The sequence below is a fragment of the Carica papaya genome, chromosome 4, assembly GCF_054855325.1.
Source record: "Carica papaya isolate Zhongbai chromosome 4, ASM5485532v1, whole genome shotgun sequence".
NCBI classification, from domain to species: Eukaryota; Viridiplantae; Streptophyta; class Magnoliopsida; order Brassicales; family Caricaceae; genus Carica; species Carica papaya.
In genome coordinates this window covers 23,550,106-23,571,086 of record NC_142312.1, presented here as the reverse complement: position 1 = coordinate 23,571,086, position 20,981 = coordinate 23,550,106, and the positions used below count along the sequence as shown (strand labels likewise).

Genomic DNA, 20,981 nt, shown 5'->3' with positions numbered 1-20,981 from the left:
ATAATTTTTTGTTTAGCTCCATGCTTTTATGATTTAATGATGATATGCTTCAAAGTTGGTAGGATTAGCGTGACTTAATCTATAAACTTTTTCCTCCACTTTATATATATATAAACTAATAGAAAAATGTATGTCATTGAACACTTTCCCAAAGACTCTTGTTTTTTCAGCAATTTTCCCTCTTCACTTTCTTCCATATTCTTTTATTTTTCTATAAATTTAATTAACTAATATCTCAACAGAAGGGATGCAATTTTTATCAATTAAATAAATTCTCTTATTCAATTAGATTTGCCTAACACGTATTTAATTTATTATTCTCTCAATTCTTTGAGTTTCCCTATTATTTGTTCGTTATAATCAAGTCCACCCTTCAATCTTTTTCTCATTTACTGGTTTCACTTATAAGTTTTGTTTTCTTTATTGTTTTTACTTAATTTTTAATTAATACATTTTTTCTCTTTCCAACTCCAATCGCTTATTTCTTTGAATTTTATCAATTTTATTTTATAATTTTAAATTGTTCTTGTCAGGGTCCTCAAATAAGGTCACATAACAATTATGCAATCACACAATCGTCAATGAAACGAGAATAAACGCATGCAACCATCATAGATCAAATGTTCTGAACTTCATCCCGGTAGGTTCACACTGCCTAGAAAGTGTCTCAGTTTCTGTTCTTCTCAGTTTTCTGCACCTGTTCTAATTTCAAGTAACCAAATTAATAAAATCATGCATGGAAATATAAGTCCCAAACATAGGGTTAGATTGAAAGGACACTTACAAAATTCCTCGCACAAGAACCTTTCTGAATATACCTAAAATGCCTTAATTTTACTGTGCGCGCACACAGACAGAAATTAATTGATTCAAATTAAATATTAAACTAGGCTAAAACTCGACTGGAGTCGTGAGTTCCCGAAACAACCCGACATGAACTATCGGCTCACCGCTTTAGGGCGAGTGGTTGTCTACCCTACAATCCTCGGTTCAACCAAGGAGTATCGGGCTCTAATACCCGATGAAAAACCTCTCTCGGATTATCGAGTAAGCGAGCAACCAGCTCGGAATCCCGCCGTCTGTGCATTGTCGATGGCTCGTCCCTGTTGAACCTACAACAAAAAATAAAAAAAAGGGATTGTTTGAATCGGCTTGCTGACCTGAGCGGTCACGGTCAGGCTTCCCTTCTTCGTTCTTCTTCTTCTTCTTCTTCTGACTTTCGACTTCTGTGATGTTTCCATATCTTTCTTTGATTGCACTTCTTCTCTCTTCTCCTCTCTTCTTCTTTGTCCCTCATCTTGACCCTCGATGCTCTCCCTTCTCTCTCTTTCTAATTTTAACTCTCATTATTCGAATGACCCTTTTTATCGCCTCATCCCTCATCGTCCGATCATCTCAGGATGAACCGGGGTAGTTAATCATTTCGACCGTTTTAGGTGTCAAATCGAATCTCACCCATTCGATTTAATTACCGTATACCATGGTCGTTTCATAAGGGTTATTTAGTCTTTTTACCCTTTCTAGATCTCAGTCATTGGATTTTAAATTCCCATATGGATATGGGCCGTTCATTTTGTTTTCCTTTTTCGGCACGTCCATTTGCATACACTCTGCTTATCCATTTGCATGCGATCTAGTCATCCGTTTTGCCCTTTCATCTCAATCGTTGATCTGGGCGGGAATGGCTTTGGACCGCCAGGTTGGATATGCGTTTGAGAGCCGTTGGATTGTCCTCCTCTAAGCGTGCAATCCAGGTTGTCTGTTCCCATCTCTTGCCATTCCTCCACCTATTTCTAGTATTTACAGTTTGGCCTTATTTTCTTGAAAATTTATTCATTTAAGTTTTTCTTATTTTTACAAAGCCCCTAATTTTTAATTTTTTTTTCAATCGACTAATTAGAACCTTAATTTTTATTAATTTCATGTTCAAGTTAATTTCTTTCTATTATAAAAATTTACTTAATTAACTACGACAATTATTTACTTATAGTTACATGACTAATTATGGTGAGGTGTTACTGTCTTCTCCCCCTTACAAAAATTTGCTCCTTCAAATTGAGTACAAAATTTAAAGTAAATGAGGATATTGTGTCCATATCAATTCTTCAGATTCCCAAGTAGCCTTTTCTTAAGAGTGACGTTGCTAAAGCACTTCAACTATAGGGATAGTCTTATTCCTTATTACTCGTTCTTGTCTATCCAGTATGCCCACTAATATTTCTTCATAAGACAATTCCTTTTTGTAACAATGTTAAAGGACAAGGGTTGAAATGAATGGACGGTGAAGATCAAAAGTAGAAAATGAAGGGTCCAGATTCAAGCAATTGAAGTAGCCAAGTTGTTATCACAGCTGTAACATTTTGGCAGAATCTAGAATAGTTTAGAATAGTAATTTGTTTTTAATTAATTAGGTTTTTTCTCTCTCCTGTATATAAATGGTGTACATCAATTTACTCAATAGCAGAAAAATACAACCAGCACTAATTACAGAAGGTGTTCTCTCTCCCATTTTGTTTTCATGGTATCCGAGCTGTGCCTGTATTAAGCATTGTCACTTTCCCTACTTACTACATTCTTATTGCTAAGTATTTGATAATCAACTCTTATGATGGAGAACCCGAATCCTACTACTGATATGCTAACCCTCTAAAACTCATATCAGCTCGGAATGCAACTAGTTATTGTCACTCTTGATGGTTCTAATTACCTCTCTTGGAGTCGTGCCATGATGATCGCTCTAAGAGCTAAAGATAAGTTAGCGCTTGTTGATGGCAGATTCGAGAAACCAGCTCCCAACACAGTAGCATATGAACGTTGGCACAAAGCAGACAGTATGGTGGTGTCCTAGATCCTCAATTCGACGACCAAGGAACTGGCCAGCGCCTTCCTGTACACCACATCTGCAAAAAATCTATGGGATGAAATTAAAGAAAAGTATGGAGAAAGCAATGGCCCTCTTCTGTATCAATTAAAGCGAGAAATTAGTTCAATCACTCAGTCAAATCTTTCTATTGTGGCTTATTTTACAAAATTAAAAAACTTTTGGGATGAACTGAGTTATTTGAGACCATCACCTTCGTGTAATTGCAATGTGATTGCCCTGCGTAATGAGATTGACAACACAGACAACTTGATTCAATTCTTGATAGGTCTGAATGACTCATATGATAATATGAGAAACCAACTATTAATTATAAAACCATTACCTATTGTTAACAAACCCTACTCAATGGTACTCAGTGTTGAGAAGCAAAGAGAAGAGCAAATCAATAATGTAACTGAAGAAATGCCCGCTGTTTTTTACACTAATCCAAAAGATAGTTCAAGACCACATAATCGGGGAAAGGACAAAGACAACAGGATATGCACCTATTGCAAAAACACAGGACACACAAGAGAAACTTGTTTCAAACTTCATGGTTACCCGGAATGGTTCACAGAACTTAAGGGAAGAAAAGGCAAAGAAAGAGTGAATGTTGTTTCAGATGAGATTTCTAGCAATATCAAGGGCAAAACACCAGTCTCAACAAGCTGAAATGAAGAAATGACTAATATTATACAGCAGGAAATCAACAAATACATGAAAAATCAGCAGCAAACACAATGGAATCAGCAGGATGTCTGGGCTACTCTGGCCCTGCAGGTAAACAATCTAATTACTACTCTTTACATACCTCAAATGATGTAGGAACTTGGGTAATCGACACAGGCGCAGCATCACACATATGCCATGATTTTAGTCTGTTCACTAAAACCATTAAACTAGAACCCACAATCTCTGTCTCTTTACCCGATGGAACTCTAAGGTACTCAACACATAAAGGTACCATAAATCTATGCAATGATCTAACCTTACACGATGTTCTTTACATACCAAAATTTGCATGTAACCTGATATCTGTCAGAAAATTAACTCAAGCCTTAAATACTTATGTTTCTTTCTATCCAAACTACTGTTTTGTGCAGGATTTGATGACTAACAGAAAATTAAAAAATGGAACAATAAAGGAAGGTATGTACACCTTGAGTAGAGATACAGAACCAGAAAAAGCATGCACCAGTCACACTCAAGCAAACACCCTGCAACTTTGGCATAAAAGACTCGGTCATACCTCAATGAACAAGTTACTTCATATTCCCACCCTAAATCTTCCAAGCAAAATGGATTTACATGTTTGTGAAGTATGTCCCTTGGCAAAACAACAACGTTTACCTTTTCCTAAAAGTAATATTACTACTAATGATACTTTTAAATTAATATATGCTGACCTTTGGGGTCCTTATCTAGTTCAATCTATTTCGGGAGCTTCTTATGTGTTAACTATGGTGGATGATTTTTCTAGAACGACTTGGACTTTTTTGCTGAACGAAAATAAAATGTGTCAAATGTTTTGAAACAATTTTGCAATTTTGTATCCAATCAGTTTCAAAAAACAATTAAAGTTATTCCAACTGATAATGGCACTGAATTTATAAATAGCTCATGCAAAAAAAATTTTCAAGAGAAAGGTATTGTGCATCACAAAACTTGTGTTTATACACCACAACAAAACGGTGTGGTAGAAAGGAAGCATAAGCATCTTTTACAAGTCGCTAGAGCACTAATGTTTGAATCCAATTTGCCAAAAAGATTTTAGGGAGAATCCATACTTATGGCCACACATACAATAAATATTTTGTCAAGCTCAATTTTAAGATGGAAACTCCTCATGAAATTTTATATAAAAAACAATCCGATTACTCATTTTTAAAAACATTCGGTTGCTTATGTTTTGCTACAAATGTTTATCATCAGAAAACAAAATTTGATGCACGAGCTATAAAATGCATTTTTTTGGGTTATGAAGTGGGTGTCAAGGCATACAAATTATATGATGTTTTTAACAAAAAAAAAATTCTGTCAAGGGATTTTATATTTCATGAACATGTTTACCTATATTAAATACAATCGCCACGAACTGATCACCAAGACACACCATTACCAATTCCTAACATAACCATTTCAGACATGGACGAAAACAACAACAGAGAGGTTGACCTACGTGAACCAGAATTTCAAGAACCCAAAATTAGGAGGAGCACCAGGGTGAGAAACAGACCTTCTTGGATGGAGGATTTTATTGCACACATAACCGAAACACCATCAACACACCTTCCTTCTTTTATGTCCAACCCACCTGCATATAATCATAATCATGGCTATGTCAATTTTGTTGCACATGTTTCGGTTATACAAGAACCAAAATCTTACAAGGTAGCTAAGGAGGACAGTAGGTGGGTTGATGCTATGCATTCTGAATTAAATGCCTTAGAAAATAACAACACATGGGAACTAACTTTGCTGCCAAAAGGAAAAAAAACAAGGGACTCAAAATGGGTGTACAAAATTAAGTACAACACAGATGGAACTGTGGATAAATACAAGGCGACTTGTTGCCAAGGGTTACAACCAGGGATTTGGTGTCGACTACCATGACAATTTTTCGCCAGTAGCCAAAATGGTAACTATTCGGCAACTCCTCGCCATAGCAGCCGCTAAAGATTGGCCTATCCACCAATTGGATGTAAACAACGCCTATTTACATGGTTACATTGAAGAAGAGTTATATTTAAAACCTTCAAATGGCTACACTAAAGGAGGTAAAGACCAAGTTTGTCGTCTAACTAAGAGCCTGTATGGGCTAAAGTAGGCTGGACGTCAATGGAACAAAAAGCTCACTTTAAAGCTCAATTTTATTGGCTTTACTAAATCTGAAGCAGATCATTGCCTATTTACAAAAGGGAGGGCAGAAAACTACATTGCGATAATTGTATACGTGGATGATCTACTAATTATTGGGCAAGACGAAATAGGAATCAGCAAAGTAAAAAAAGTGTTGGATGAGGCATTCACGGGGAGGGATTTGGGACAAGCGCGGTATTTTCTCGGAGTTGAAATAGCCAGATCGAAAGGGAGAATTTACATCAGTCAAAGAAAATATATTAAAGATATCTTACTAGATACAGACATGCAAGAGGCGAAAGGGAATCATTTTCCTTTACCAACTGGATTGAAATTAAACACAGAAGAGGGTGAGATCTTACCGAATCCAGAAAAATACAGACGCTTGATTGGACGGCTGCTCTACCTCAATTTTACCAGACCAGACATATGTTACTCCACCTAGCATTTAAGTCAGTACATGCAACAACCCAGAAAGCTGCACTTTGACGCTACACTTCACCTCGTCAAATACTTAAAACAGTACCCCGAGCAAGGTTTGTTTTTTCCAGCCGAAAATAACTTCAAAATCCAAGCTTTTTGTGACTCGGATTGGGCTTCATGTCCAACGACTCGCAAGTCTCTCACAGGTTTTTGCATCTTCCTTGGGACATCAATGATATCCTAGAAAACAAAGAAACAAACAACAGTTAGTAAATCATCTGCAAAAGCCGAATACAGAGGCATGTCTTCGACAGTGTGTGAGCTACAATGGATCACTTATATGTTCAAGGACTTCATGATCACGCCTTCCTTGCCCATCGTACTAAACTACGACAACAATGCCGCAGAATATATCGCTGCAAATCCGGTGTTTCATGAGCGAACAAAACATCTAGACATATATTGCCACATAGTTCGTAATCAAGTCCTAAGTTGTTTTATCAAAATAAACCATGTTACCTCGAAAAAATAACTCGCAGATCTGCTCATAAAGCCACTAGGCATAGCAGCCCATCATCGTCAAGATGAAACACTTACAGATGACAAATTCGAGTATGCGAGTATAACCGAAAAGAGTTACAAGAGACAGCAAGTGTGTTCCATCTTGAGGGGCGGCTGTAACAACGTTAAAGGATAAGGGTTGAAATGAATGGACGGTGAAGATCAAAAGTAGAAAATGAAGGGTCCAGATTCAAACAATTAAAGTAGCCAGGTTGTTATCACAGCTGTAACATTTTAGCAGAATCTAAAATGGTAATTTGTTTTTAATTAGTTAGGATTTTCCTCTCTCCTGTATATAAATGGTGTACATCAATTTACTCAACGGCAGAGAAATACAACCAGCACTAATTACAGAAGGTGCTCTCTCTCCCATTTTGTTTTCACTTTTCAATAGGAAACTCTTCTTGCTGACGCACATGAGATGAATCTAAGTGATATTTATATAACATTGAAACGTGAAAAACATCATGAATATTGGCTAACTCCGGTGGCAATGCTCGCCTATAGCCAGTGGTTCCCACTCTGTCTAATATTTCGAATAGTCTAATGAAGCGATGACTCAATTGACTTTTTTTCCGAATCTTATAATGCCCTTTATTAGTGATACCTTTAGGAACACATTATCACTTGTCTCAAACTCCAAACCTTTTCTACGATCGTTCGCATAATTTTTCTGCCTATTATGTGTTGTCTGAAGATTCTTTATGATTAGGACAATCTTTGATGTAGTTTCTTCGACAAATTCTAGTCCAATCAATTTCTTGTCCCTACTCTCTTTCTAGTATATTGGAGATCTACAAGGTCTACCATAAAATCCTTCATATAGAGTCATACCAATACTGAATTGATAATTGTGGTTATAGGAAAATTTTATCAATGGAAGATGATCATCTCGATTCTCTCTCATCTCTATTATATTAGCCTGAAGCATGTCTTCTAAGGTCTAAATGATTCTCTCTTATTAGTCATCAGTTTGTGGATGAAATGTTATACTAAATGACAATGTAATATTTAGAGCTTGATGAAGACTCCAACAGAATCTAGAGATGAAACTACTAACACTGGAATGTGATGGAGTTTAATCATCTCTTTAACACAACTTGTTAAGCTTGTCCATAGGGTCAATAGCCTTTATTTGCATAAAATGGGTTGAATTTTTCAGTTTATTAACTATGATTAAATGGTATCATGATTCGATCTGGTCTTAGATAGTGTGATCACAAAGTTCGTAGTGATGTGTGGTGGGCGAATTCACAAGTGCACGAAATTGTTTAAGTAATAAAATGATAAGTAGAGTATCATCTCATATAGATCGTATAAGTACCAAAATTATAGAAGTTTTATTATTATCTAGCAATCGAAGTTAAATTTGTAAAGGAAAAATCTTAAAATAATTTAATCAAAGCAAAATAATTAAAATGAGAAAAATTTATCAGCAGCAACACACAAGTGTAATTGATTTCACCTTAATCTTATATCTATTCACGTTTTAATTTCACAATCGATTTAATGTAGTTTGCAATGGTCGAACTATTCTAATGTAGTTTCGATTTCATTTTTAGTATTCCCTAAATCTATCAATTAACAACTGTTAACTTTTTATAATAATTATTAATTTGATTCAATCAAATATATAATAATTCGATTAATCCAAGTTAATTTCACTATATTACTCATGTTCAATTCGCTATTAACACTTAGCAGAATATATCTAATTAATAGAATTTCACTCCAATTACTCTAAACCATCAATCACATATAAAGCTATGAGTTGACCAATTCGCACAACTGAATTAAGTTCAATACCATGAAATTACAGCAAGAAAAACGCTAAAAATCAAATCACAAATTACTTTTGGTTCAGGCTGCCTAAATTACTATAACAAAGAAAATTTTGCCAGACATGGTAGATTAAGCAACAAAAATTATATTTGAGAGAAAAATAGTTATATAATATTCACCAAATAAATTCCCAACAATTCCAAATACTAGCATTCAAGTGTCATAAAAATTCTTGAAGCTTTTATCTCAAAACAATGCAAATTAAAAACTAAAAAATTAATTACTTGAATATTTTTCTCAGTTTCTCCCTCTAAGCTCTTTACGATTGCTTCTGCTTCAGCTTCAGCTTCCCCATCATAAATCAGTTCGATCCAATTATGTCTTCCACCATATCGCTTCGGGTCACGCTCAGTTTCTGCGTCACCATCCCTTGTTCCACCAATTCCCTCTAGCGCCAAACTTTCTCCCTCTAGCTCCCGTCTCTCTCTGCAAGTTTTTCCTTTTCTGCTTCACCCACTGATTGCCTTCTTTTTTTTTTTTTTCTCTTTTTCAGATATGTTTTTTATAGGCGAAAGGAGGAGAGGAGCTCAGGTTTTCTCACCTCCTATTTTCCTTTTCAACATCCTTTCTTCCCCCTCCCACTGATTCGTTGTTGTTTTTTTTTTTTTTCTTTCAAAACAACAACGTTTTGATCATTGTTGGGTTCTGCTCTGCTCCCCAGCTCTCAAAACGATATCATTTTAGAGGGCATGAGCTAGTTTAAATGGATTTGGGCCTGGGTGCTCCAAATATGGCTTTTTGGCCTTCTTTTTCTTTTCTTATTTTCTCTTCAGAATCTTTTTCCTCTTTTATTTAGCAATACAACCTGTATAAAAAATTTAACTCACAAATTAATTTTTAACTCAAAATACATTTAAAATTTATTATAAATTTAAGAAATCAATATATTCAAATTAAGATTAAAAAGAACGACACATCAATTTGCTCTCATTTCTACTCTGAGATTGGTAAAGGTCGGAGCAATCTACCTAGTTTCTGATGCTTAACCTTGATATGCTGACATGTGAGGCACTTATTAACAAACTCATAAATGTCTTTCTTTACTCCATTCCACCAATACCGGGATTCCAAGTTATGATACATCTTCATGTTACCTAAATGTAGGTGAGTCTAGAACTGTGTGATATCATTAAAATACTTTCTAAAGAAATACGCATAACACTCAATCGTGATGTAAAAATATGTAACACAAATGAATATGTAAAACTAGGATTTGTAAATACTTTAGCCAATTTTTTAGGGACGAGATTCATATATTGGATGACGTTAGGATTTGCTTCAGCATTAGATGCGGTAATGGCATACACTCGCCCCTGTAATGGAGCTTTGGTCTCTCTCTTCATGAGCGAACAATTGTGGATCATGTGTTGTTGACTCCTGCATTTGAAACAAGACCGAGTGGAGTGATGACACAACTGGTTGCCATGATTCTTCTCGCAATTGAGACATGTTGGTATCCATCCGCTACTGCTAGGGGTTTGGGAGGTGGTGTTGTTTTCACCCAAAGCCTCTTAACTTGTGGGTCAAAAACTAGGGTCGACCTTCTTGGAGCTACAGAAGGCCTCGAACTGCCTGCTCTTGATGATGAATCTCTGAGTATGCTTCTATTATATTTGCCTTAGTCAAGACTTCCTGATATGTATTGAGCTAAGAACTACAAGTTGATCCTGAATCTCCAGGCATAGTCCCCACTGAAACTACCTTGGCCTCTAACCCTCATTAGCCATAATCTCTAGGGAGTAGTGACTCAGCTTAATAAACCTCCGAGCATACTCATCTATTAGCAGGTTCTCTTAACTCAGCTGTATAAACTCTATCTCTTTCTGATAGAATATGCGTAGGGAAATACTCAATATTGAACGCCTCCAAAAACCACTCCTAGGTGATGGGAGCATATAAAGTGGACTACTTGAGCTCCCGCCAATGCTCAGCTTCACCCTCGAATAAATATGTGGCAAGAATCACCTTCTGTTCAATGGTCACACCTAAAACTTTGAAGACATCTTCTGTTGCCTATAACCAACCCTCTGCCACGATGAAATTTTTTAAAACGACAAAAGTTGGATGAATGAGTCTCTTGAACCTTTATATGCACCTTGAATCTAAGTGATGGTTTTGGATCATGCTGGGGTGGTGGTCAGTTAGGTTCAGGTACTTCTGCTCTATCCTCTCTAGGTCACTCTCTAAGTTGATTGCCAGTGGCCATCCTTTCAACCATATGGTATAGTCGGTCAAACTCCTCCCATGTGGTCTCATTTCTTTTCTTGATGTAGGTTACTATAATGAGGCGTGGGAAACCACTTCATGGTCTAAAACATTCCTAATAAACTTTCATAATTGTTTAGTATTCTTAAAATCGTAGATAGTTATATTTAAACTCTAAAACCTCATGCACAAGAAATCTCCTTAGAAATGTGGGCTCTAATACTATGTATAATGCCTCAAACCCCAATAACGAGGCACATACGCACTTATACTATTCTCAACTAGTAGGACCCACATAACATCCATATGCGCAGCCCTAAAGTTTAAAATAAAATAAAACATCGCTTGTGATATATGCAACAATTATATATACAGAACATGAGGTTCAAACGTTAAGTTTAACAAAACAATACGATAACCAGAATAAAACAGAGTATACACTTATCACGGCACCCTCACGTGTCGTTCACTCGTCCGTCACTTGCTCCGGGTTCATCTTATATGTAAATTATCATTGTGAAATTTAGTAAGTTTCACCAACTTAGTAAATATTCTCATTATTTTAATACTCAAATCAAACATCATACAAACACATGCATACATGTAATAAATACAATATTAAAATATATCAAAACAGAAATTCTTTATAGTTTTTCATAATACTTTTAATTTTACAATTTTTTACATTTAATAATTCACTTATCGTTAACAACTAATTTTTATTTGAAAGTTCAACGCATTTCATTCGAATATCATCTCTACACTCAAATATCACACCCACACTCAAATATCACATCTATACTCGAAAAATCACAACTTCATTTGGATATAATATCTACACTCAAGATATCATATCTAAAGTTTCATTGTATAATGTCGTTTAGATCGTTATCGATTAAAGACGAAAAAGATTCTATCATTGCATGGATAGTACAAACACAACTCACATTACGCCACAATAGTACTTTGCTAAGTGACTCAAACACTCACAATCACCTATCCACCACAAGACTAGGTTTTACGTATCTTTGCATGTACAACTTCACCATAATACCCGTTAAATTTCACTCACACACACACTCTCTCTTTCTCGATTCCAACTAAACAAGTGAGGTTCATAAATTCTACACTTATATCAAATTCCTTTACTTTTAATTCCCTTATTCAATTAAACTCGCCTAATTCATGTAGTATTCCCTCAATTCTTTTAATTTTCATTTCATTTATTCATTATAATCAAATCCACCCTTGTAATCTTTTTCTTATTTACCGGTTTCCCTATAAGTTTTATTTTCTTTATTGTTTTTACTTAATTTTTAATTAGTGCATTTTATTTTTCCCTTTCCAACTCTAATCACTTATTTCTTAAAATTTTATCAATTTTAATTTATAATTTTAAATTGTTCTTGTCCCGGTCCTCGAATCTCTAATTCTTTTCAAGTAGGTCACATTAACAACTATGCAGTCACAAAATCATCAAGGAAACAGGAATAAAGGCATGGAAGCATCAAAGATCAAATGTCCTAAACTCCATCCTGGCAGGTTCACACTACCCGGACAATGTTCGAGTTCCTGTTCTTCTCAGTTTTCTGTACCTGTTCTAATTTCAAGCAACCAAATTAATAAAATCATGCATGGAAATCTAAGTCCCAAACCCAGGCTTAGAATGAAGGGATGCTTACAAAATCCCTCGTGCTAAGGACCTTTCTGAATTTGCCTGAGACGCTCCGATTTCACTGTACACACACACGACACAAATTAATTAATTCAAATTAAACATTAAACTAGGATAAAACTCGACCGGAGTCACGGATTCCTGCAACAACCCAACGAGAACTAGTGGCTCACCGCGTCAGGGTAAGCGGTCAGCTCCCCTACAATCTCTGGTTCAACCTGGGAGTATCGAGCTTCGATACCCAATAAAAAACCTCTCGACTTATCGAATAGGCGGGCGCTAGCTCGAAATCGCGGCTCCTGCATCTTGTCGATGACTCGGTCTCGTCGAACCTATAACAAAAATCACATAAGAGGGATTATCGAAACCGGTGTTCGATGACTCGAGCGGTCACGATCACGCTTCCCTTCTCCCTTCTTCTTCTGGCCTTCGGCTTCCGCGACATTTCCTCTTCCTCTTCTGGTCACTTTTTCTCTCTTCACCTCTTTCCCTTGCTCGACCGTCAACGCTCTCTCTTCCCTCTCTCTTCAATTTCGAGACTCCTTCGAATGAGGGGAAACCCGATTGGAATTTCCTTTTTTATCGACACGACCCTCAACGTCCAATCGTCTCAAGATGAGTCAAAGTCGTTTGATCATCTAAGGTATTTGAGTCTTTTCAAGTGTCAGATCGAATCTCTACCGTTCGATCTAATTCCCTTTAGGTGTGGTTATTTGGTCTGTTTATTTTTTCCTCTCATCCGAGATGCCTGTTTACATGCGATCTTGTTGTTCGTTTTGCCCTTTCATCTCAGTTGTCGATCCAGGCAAGAATAGCCCTAAACCGTCGGATTGAATCTACGTTTGAGAGTCGTTGAATTGCCCTCTAAGCGGTTGAATCCTGGCCGTCCGCTCCCATCTTTCGCCATCTGTCCACCTATTTCTACTATTTATAGTTTGGCCCCGTCTTCTTGAAAACGTATTCATTTTCTTATTTTTACAGAGTCGCTAATTTTTAATTTTTCTTTCAATCAAGTCCTTAAAACCTTAATTTGTATAATTTCATGTTTAAGATTAAATTTTCTATTATAAAAGTTTATTTAACTACAACAATTAAATTATTATTTACATGTAATTGCATGGCTAATTAGGGTGAGGTAATACAAAATATAATATAGATATATATATATATATATATATGTACACACACACACACACACAAGAAAACAAGTTTCTTGTAGATTAATTATCATAAAAATCAGGTACATAAGATGGATGAGACCTAAATAAATTTAAAACATTTGAAATTTCTGGTAAGATTATTAATATAATGATTGGAAGAATGTTGTTAAGAGTCCCATAAATAAAAAGAATCACAAGATCATTCAAGAATAATAATAATAAATCTTTAATGGTGAAGACATGCACCGAAAGAAGATTCAAATTACAACTCTTGTCATCTTCTTCATCTGATTCACCTTCACATTAGGAGACACTGCGTTTGCACGTCTCCCCTCAAAAATTTAAGAAGAAAATCTGGCTTTCTTTATACGGTGAGCATCGTTTTGTATGCCTTAAGGAGCTGATCTGATCTTAACAAAATTTCTTATAACCACTCGCAAAATGTATTAAGAATAGGCTGCCAAGAGACATTTCTACTCGCTTTTGTGTCCTGCATTACTATTACTATACATCTAAATGTTTCATCAGTCAAATACACATGTAAAGAGCCAAGAACACGAAAAGCAGATGCTGACACCAAATCTTCAAACAACCTCCTTAACTCTCGACTCCTTTAAATAGTGTACAAACAACAGCTCCCCAGGAACGGGATCTGAACCACCCCAACTTTACTGGATATAAATCATCTCCAAAAATGAATCAGAAGAATGCCTTCTTGTTGAACTGCAAACGGCCGAAAACCAAAACAAATCTTGATGCCAATCCCCGATACTCATGGACATCATGATGATGGGGGCATCACATGTTGTACATCCAAGGTCGACTGCTTCTTCTGCAGCTTCCCTCTCAACTGCCTGATTTTTGCATCTACTCTTGCTGTGAATCCAATCTTGGTTTCTTGTCTTGCTTTGGACCTCTCGCGGGTCCACATGCGCTCGTCCTCCACGTCTTTTCTGTAGTACTTTATTTCTTGGATGATATGATGATCCAAGGGATTTAAAGTTCTTTGAATAGATATATGTGCGAAATAAGGGAGATTACAAGCAACTACTACTAAGAACATGGCTATCCAGTAAAGGGGCGCAGATGCAAGAGCTTCAACAAGGAGTTCGTGAACATTCCCTGAAATACTGGGAGGCATCAGGCCATAAAGTACTAGAAAAATATACCAGGTGGCGATGCTGCCCCAGACTAAAAGATGTTGGATCCATGTAAAGTGGCTCATCGTCAGTGCAATCTGTGCATTCACAGCCCAGATAATGCAAGTGAACATGGTGGTACCCACAACATCCATGTCGGCAGTCTGTCCTCCAGCACGGAAAGCTTGATCATGGAAAATGGCAATATTAAGGAAGAATATTACAAGAGAAGAATAGACGCCATTTCCCATCCAACCAAGTATCCGATACCAATCAAAAAACAAATTTCTAGGTCCTTGCTGATACAGTGCAGGGAACTGCAAAAAAGAAAAGTATATGCATGAGTAAACATTGCTAATCTGAAAAAAGAAAATAGCACTGAAAAAGGTGTAGTTAATAGTTAGACTAACCTGTAAACAAACCTCAGAAGAAACATCCTGTTCAAACACTCCAAGGGAAATGACTGGCAATGACGTAAGCACGACATTGAACAATAACAAATAAGAATCATTATAAACAGATTGCCCAGAGAAGCCGGTGAAAGCCTCGAAGTAGAAAAGGGTGAGACCAAATGCTATATTTTTGTAGAAGAAGTAGCAAATCTGGATACAGAATATCCCGGGTTACAGAAGGAATTCACCATTAGAGAAGATTCAAGTATATGGAAAAGCACAGCATTTTCAGATGATGCTCATATGTTTGCATGCAGCAGAAATAATTCCCCTATTCATAAAATAAAACAAGAAAACAGGCATTGGTTTGTACCATTTGAGCTATCCTCTTGTAGCACCAGTGTCCATGGACAACAAGAAGTCTTTCTAAAAACCGAAACTGGGCAATGGAAAAGTCACTAGCCATAACAGCCTGCAAAAATTATCAAGAAACTTTAAGTTTAAAGAAAACGTATAAGTGTACTTTAGCTTGACCCATCATGTAAACAGTTAGAGGGAGAACATAGTTAAACGCATCAATTAAACATAGGCAATTGACATGAACCACAAAAGAAATAAATAAATAACTGATATATAAATGGGAGAATATTTAACATCAGAGGTCAAATAATATATAAGATAGATTATTGATTGACATGTCAATGGAAAGTACATTTAGCTTTAGACATTCTAATGAGGGACTTCCAGGTGAAAATTCCAAGTAGCCAAAGCCAGTCTCCACTGGGGACATACATGCACATAATAAACATGAAAATAGATGACTAGCCAAGTCAGTTTAGCCTTAAAGCCTTAGAAAGAAACAATCATGAAATTCCTTTTCCCTAGTGCAATTCAAACATGTGCCAGAAAAATTTGATATTGCTGACGATAGACCTATGAGAAAAGATATAATAGTCCTATATATTTAGAACAAGAAAATGCTATATCTGGTCTTAAAAGGGGAGTTTTAAAGCCCCCAAAAGAAATGGCCACAAAGCTTCCAGAGGTGGCATTTGAGGAAAGCACAAGTCACTAACCTGCATACCTTCCACCCCACTGATGCCTACACCAATGTCAGCTTCTTGAATCATGCCAACATCATTTGCTCCGTCACCAATTGCTAATGTGGTCTTCCCTGTTCCTTCTTTTACTAGTCTTGTTACCTTGCACAATAAATTACAAGAAATAAGCCCTAAACTCAAACTAATAATAAAAATTGTAGATCTTATGATGATAGAAAAACCAGTCAATGAAGGCAGAACATGGGTTTTTCTATTTGTTGGTCAAAAAGAGGGTAATTGAAACTGATAGAAAAGGAAAACTCTACCAGGGCCTTCTGCTTAGGAGAAACTCGACAGCATATAATGGATGCACAATCAACTGCCAATGCCAAGAACTGATGCTTCATATCATCCTCCAAGGCATAAGTTAGAGTTTTCCCATCAATGATCAAAGCAAATGCTGCATGGGGATCCTTTTCCAGCTTGATCATCCGTGAAGCATTGGTAATTTGCATCACAATATTTTCTCTCACAGCCTGCTTGGTAACAAAGAGTAACAAGGTCTAACATCAAATGTATCAATTTCCTGAAAGGGTTCCTAAAATATTTATTAGAAGTAATATATATACCTCTTTGGAATCTTGGTTCGACGAATCTGAATTCATTGCTGTTATACAGATCTGCTTCATGCCTTGTCGTAACAAACTACATGCAAATCTGCAATATGCAAAAAAATGTTCCATTGACTTAGTTGGATTGAGAAACTTCCAGGAAATACCCCTTTTTTGATGTGTACTTATTAACATAAGTTATATGGACAAACCCTATGTTGATTGCAGTTTCCATTTTATCCCCCGTCAAAACCCAGATCTTGAGACCAGCCTGCGCAAGTTTATCTATGCACTGAGGCACCTATATAAAAGAGAAAGGACTTAAGTTGAGGTAAACCAATAGGACAAATCTAGCTACTTATCTAGAGCAATGATAATGCATACTCCTTTTTGCAATTTGTCCTCCACAGCAGTAGCGCCAACAAGGATCAAATCTCTTTCCATCATATCTGATACACGCTCAAGCATCGCATCTCTATCAGCTCCAATAGAAGTTTTTGCTTTAAGGAATTCATTATTCCATGCAGAATACTCAGACTCATCAAGCTTTTTATATGCAAGGGCCAATGTGCGTAACCCAGCTTCTCCATATTCATTTAAATGCTTACTGGTAACTTCCTCATACATTCTTCCACTCTTTGACAGCCGATCGAAAATGATGCTGCAAATATTTAAGCAAAGGAACAATGTATGCCATATGGAAATGCTTAAGCCAACAAAATTGTGCAGATTATGATATGCTCTTTGCTCCTAGAAATCTAAAACAGATATGCAACTCCCACCTCCCAATTAAGGAAGCTGCTAACTTATGTGGATTTTCGTGTATGTAGGCACTAAAAATTCTTATAGACAAGTTAAATTTAAAAGGGAAATTGGGAGGCTAACCTGTCAGCACCTTTACACAGAAGGAGAATCTGACCTTCCTCATCACGCACAATAACAGACATTCGTTTTCTTTTGCTAGTGAAATCCAACAAATTTAGAATTTTGAACTCCCTGTAAGATTTCCAAAAATGATAATCAAGATGGCAGAAAAATCCCGAGTTTGAGGGAAATTAATAGTAACCATGTACAAAATCTTAAGTAACTCATTTAGATTGCTAACCTTTCAATTGGTTGTCCTGAAGACGAATATTTTTCATGGATAAACACACTTGATTGAGTTCTCTTACAAAACTCAAAACCAAATTCTCTTGCTGCAACAAGGAATGCTGCTTCATCAGGAGACTCTGCTTCATATGTATAAATACCAGTCTCTTCGTTCAGCTCAGGAATGGCAGTGTGACAAACAGATAGTATCCGGAAAAACAACATAAGGACATCTATGTTCGGTTCATTCAACCAATTTCCATTTAGGAGACGGCTATCCTCAAAGCTAAACCCCCTGATGGGAAGCTTTTGATCCTTCTCATCTTTAGAAGTCACAACAGTCTCCAATTCAATTTCTGATTCTCTTTTGTTGCTCTGCCATGAACCTAGCACTTTGGTCTTATCCCTGGAAACACCAGATATTGCTGAACCCTGCTCCTCAAGATCAACAGCCATTTGTTTTGCTGCAGCCATTTCAACTTCACTAGAGCGCACACCATACGAAGTACCAGCAATGGAACACTTGAGAAAATCCATCTGATTGCAGGTCAAAGTTCCCGTTTTATCAGAGAGGATGGTATCTACTTGGCCAAGCTCTTCGTTCAAATTTGATGTACGTGCATTTGCAGGAATTCCACTTTCATCATCGTACATGTGTCTGTCTTGGTTAATAAAAGTTGCTTGCAGAACCTTTACAACCTCGATTGAAACATACAGTGAGATTGGTATTAAATAGCCATAAAGCAAAAGAGCAGTGACCAGATGGACCATTCCAGCAATGGCAGGATTGCTTGGGTTATATGATTGATCAGGAAATTGGGGTTGTAAGTACCACCAGTCTGACATGTGAAATTTCGTTTCCAAGGCAAAGCCTAGTGAGCTGATCAACGAGACTAGAACAAGGAGGGTTAGAAGGATGTATATGATATAGTCCATTTTCCTTTCTATTTTGCTCCTCTTTGAGGGGGACTTGGTCGCATTCTGCATAACTTTGCTATCGTGACCAGTGAATATCACCACCCCGTAGACATAAGATGTATTCCTGAGCTTTGAATCTCTTAGAAGAATCTGGGTAGGATCAAGAGGATAAACCTGTCGCTCATACTCCAGATTTCCAATGAAGGTATAAAGATTGGGGTTTGGATCTTCACATTTTATCATTCCAGTGAAATTCTTGAAACATTCATCATCATCCAAAGGCAAGGTTACTTCCAACGATCTCTTCACTTTTAAGTTTGTCTCACCATCTAAGTTCATAGTTTCCACATAGCAAATCCCATCCTCATAACTTGATGACAAAAAGAGCAAATCAGCTGGAAAGAACTGATCCTTTTCTACTTTCACCACATCTCCAACTCGAAGTTTCCTCCATGCCCTATTACCAAAAACACCATTTCCCTTATGGACACTAGCTTTCCGGCTATTAATCTTCATATCCTGCATAAACCTGCGCCAGTCTTCGAGAGCTTCCTTTGCCATACTCAGCCCAACAACAAAAATCAATGGAGCAATCATGCTCCACTTGTTGAACGGTGAAATAGGAAATACAGACAGAATTGCAGCCACAAGGAAGTATAAATTGGCAACACGATTGAATTGCTCATAAAGCGCCTTAGGCAAGAAAGTGATCAAATTATACTTGGTGGTAGATACATAATTAGAGCAATATCGGAGAGGTTTATGCTTATGCATATGAGGTTGGTTGCAATATACAATTCTCGTGTAACCGGGCCCTTGAATTGAATGTGGCTCCTGGCTCTCGGTGGTAACTGGCCTGAGACACCCAAATGTGTAAAGATGGCTTCGCCGCAGCTTTGCCCTTATTCTGCCTCGTGCCATCTTCAAAATTTTAGTTCAGATCAATATCATTAGCACATAAACATGGAGAAGAAAGTCGAATCCCCTTCACCAATAATGTGATGATGATGCCACTTGTTCAAATTCCATGATTACACCAATCTAGACGAAAAGGAAGAAGATTAACTGAACTTGACAAATTCTTTCAAAAAAAAAAAAAAAAAAACTACAAGAAGAAAGACCCATCATTTAAGGGAGGGGGAAAAGAAGTTTGGTGTTTCACCCCCGAATCCGAAAAATGATAGTAAAATTATTTCGGGGAGCCATATCAAAAACCTGAACATGAAAATAATTTTGGACAAACAAAATCGAAGGTTGCGTGAAGCATTAGATTTGAAGAAGCAAAGAGAATTTTATAGGAGACGCACACAGAGTGCAAGAGAATCTACATTGACAATCGCAGTAGAAATATTAAATCCCGAGAAAATAATTCAAAGGGAATTGAATTACATTAATTTCCTTTTGCTTATGGAAAAGGGGGAAAACATAGAAAATAACCAAAACAGAGAGCTTGAGTTCCGAAACCAATTGCGCGCACATTCAACTCAAATATCCAAAACAGGAAATCAAGAAGACTGACGGTTAATGAAATAAAACAACAAAGAAAGAATGTCCAGCTGAAGGTTTAGAGCAATCTTGAATAGAGTCAGATTCTTTCGTACTGAAACCTTAAAATTGATCCCAGAAAAATTGAAGCGAAAAAAGAAAAAAAAGTGTGAAAGAGAAGAAAGGTACCTGGAATGAGGAGGGGCAGGTTGATGTTATGGAAAAATTAAGAAAAAGGCATGAAAAAGACGAAGGAGAGGTGGTGAAGATGAGCAGATCAAGAAATGGAGGAGAGAGAGAAGGTCCGGTCCGTCTGCGTTTGTCGAGAGAAAAGGAAGGAGAAAGAGGGCTTCTCTCTCTCCGGCTGGATATCCGAAGCAATGCAGGAATTTCCGGGGTATATTTATATTTTGCTCATCTCTCTTTCACGTTTAAATTTTCTTTTCCCAAAAAACAAAAACAAAAAAACGGAGAAAAGAACCAGTCTTCCATTTTCGTATTTTCGTGGGTCCCACATGTCCTACTTGGCAAATCTACTTTTTTTTTTTTTTTTTTTTTCCTAAATTAATTTTAGAATAAAGGAGAAAATGGCTTTCACGCCGGAGACGACGGACAGAGTCGAGGAAGACGTGTGTTCTCTACATAACAAATTATTATTAAAAATTAAAAAGAAATTAATCAAAAATAATAATAATGCGATTTTGTAGTGAGAAATTAGG

At 36.7% G+C, this 20,981-nt stretch overlaps 1 protein-coding gene and 1 long non-coding RNA gene across 8 annotated transcripts; both read right to left on the bottom strand.

Moving 5' to 3' along the window:
* Positions 1–733: 733 nt before the first annotated feature.
* LOC110818310 (uncharacterized) lies at positions 734–13,188 on the bottom strand. 5 transcript variants are annotated; one of them, XR_015818565.1, is made up of 6 exons: positions 12,602–13,188; positions 12,436–12,489; positions 8,773–9,353; positions 6,085–6,385; positions 3,207–5,177; positions 734–3,100 (listed from the first exon to the last, which is right to left on the bottom strand). It is a non-coding gene; the product is annotated as an uncharacterized LOC110818310 (long non-coding RNA). The 5 variants fall into 5 exon arrangements; XR_015818564.1 differs by having other exon boundaries at positions 734–3,369; positions 5,100–5,177; positions 12,602–13,176; XR_002540390.2 differs by having other exon boundaries at positions 734–5,177; positions 12,602–13,175.
* Positions 13,189–13,790: 602 nt separating this feature from the next.
* Positions 13,791–20,679, bottom strand: LOC110818308 (putative phospholipid-transporting ATPase 4). Of its 3 annotated transcripts, none has more exons than XM_088218232.1 (11): positions 20,452–20,679; positions 17,876–19,818; positions 17,656–17,766; positions 17,155–17,431; positions 16,983–17,071; positions 16,789–16,876; positions 16,486–16,722; positions 16,196–16,321; positions 15,493–15,591; positions 15,138–15,329; positions 13,791–15,044 (listed from the first exon to the last, which is right to left on the bottom strand). In XM_088218232.1, the coding sequence occupies exons 2-11, from the start codon at positions 19,696–19,698 to the stop codon at positions 14,370–14,372; spliced, it is 3,717 nt and encodes a 1,238-aa protein (XP_088074358.1). In that variant the 5' UTR covers positions 19,699–19,818; positions 20,452–20,679; the 3' UTR covers positions 13,791–14,369. The 3 variants fall into 3 exon arrangements, with proteins under 3 accessions (XP_088074358.1, XP_088074359.1, XP_021902819.2); XM_088218233.1 differs by having other exon boundaries at positions 17,876–19,698; XM_022047127.2 differs by having other exon boundaries at positions 16,486–16,695; positions 20,452–20,677.
* Positions 20,680–20,981: the final 302 nt, after the last annotated feature.

Bases quoted from the DNA above. Each gene is read 5' to 3' on its own strand.
- LOC110818308 (XM_088218232.1), bottom strand. From the start codon at position 19,698: ATGGCACGAGGCAGAATAAGGGCAAAGCTGCGGCGAAGCCATCTTTAC. The intron at 17,072-17,154 runs GTATGCATTATC...TCTTTTATATAG, and splicing joins AGGACAAATTGCAAAAAGGA to GTGCCTCAGTGCATAGATAA. The intron at 16,322-16,485 runs GTAGAGTTTTCC...TTATTGTGCAAG, and splicing joins CTCCTAAGCAGAAGGCCCTG to GTAACAAGACTAGTAAAAGA.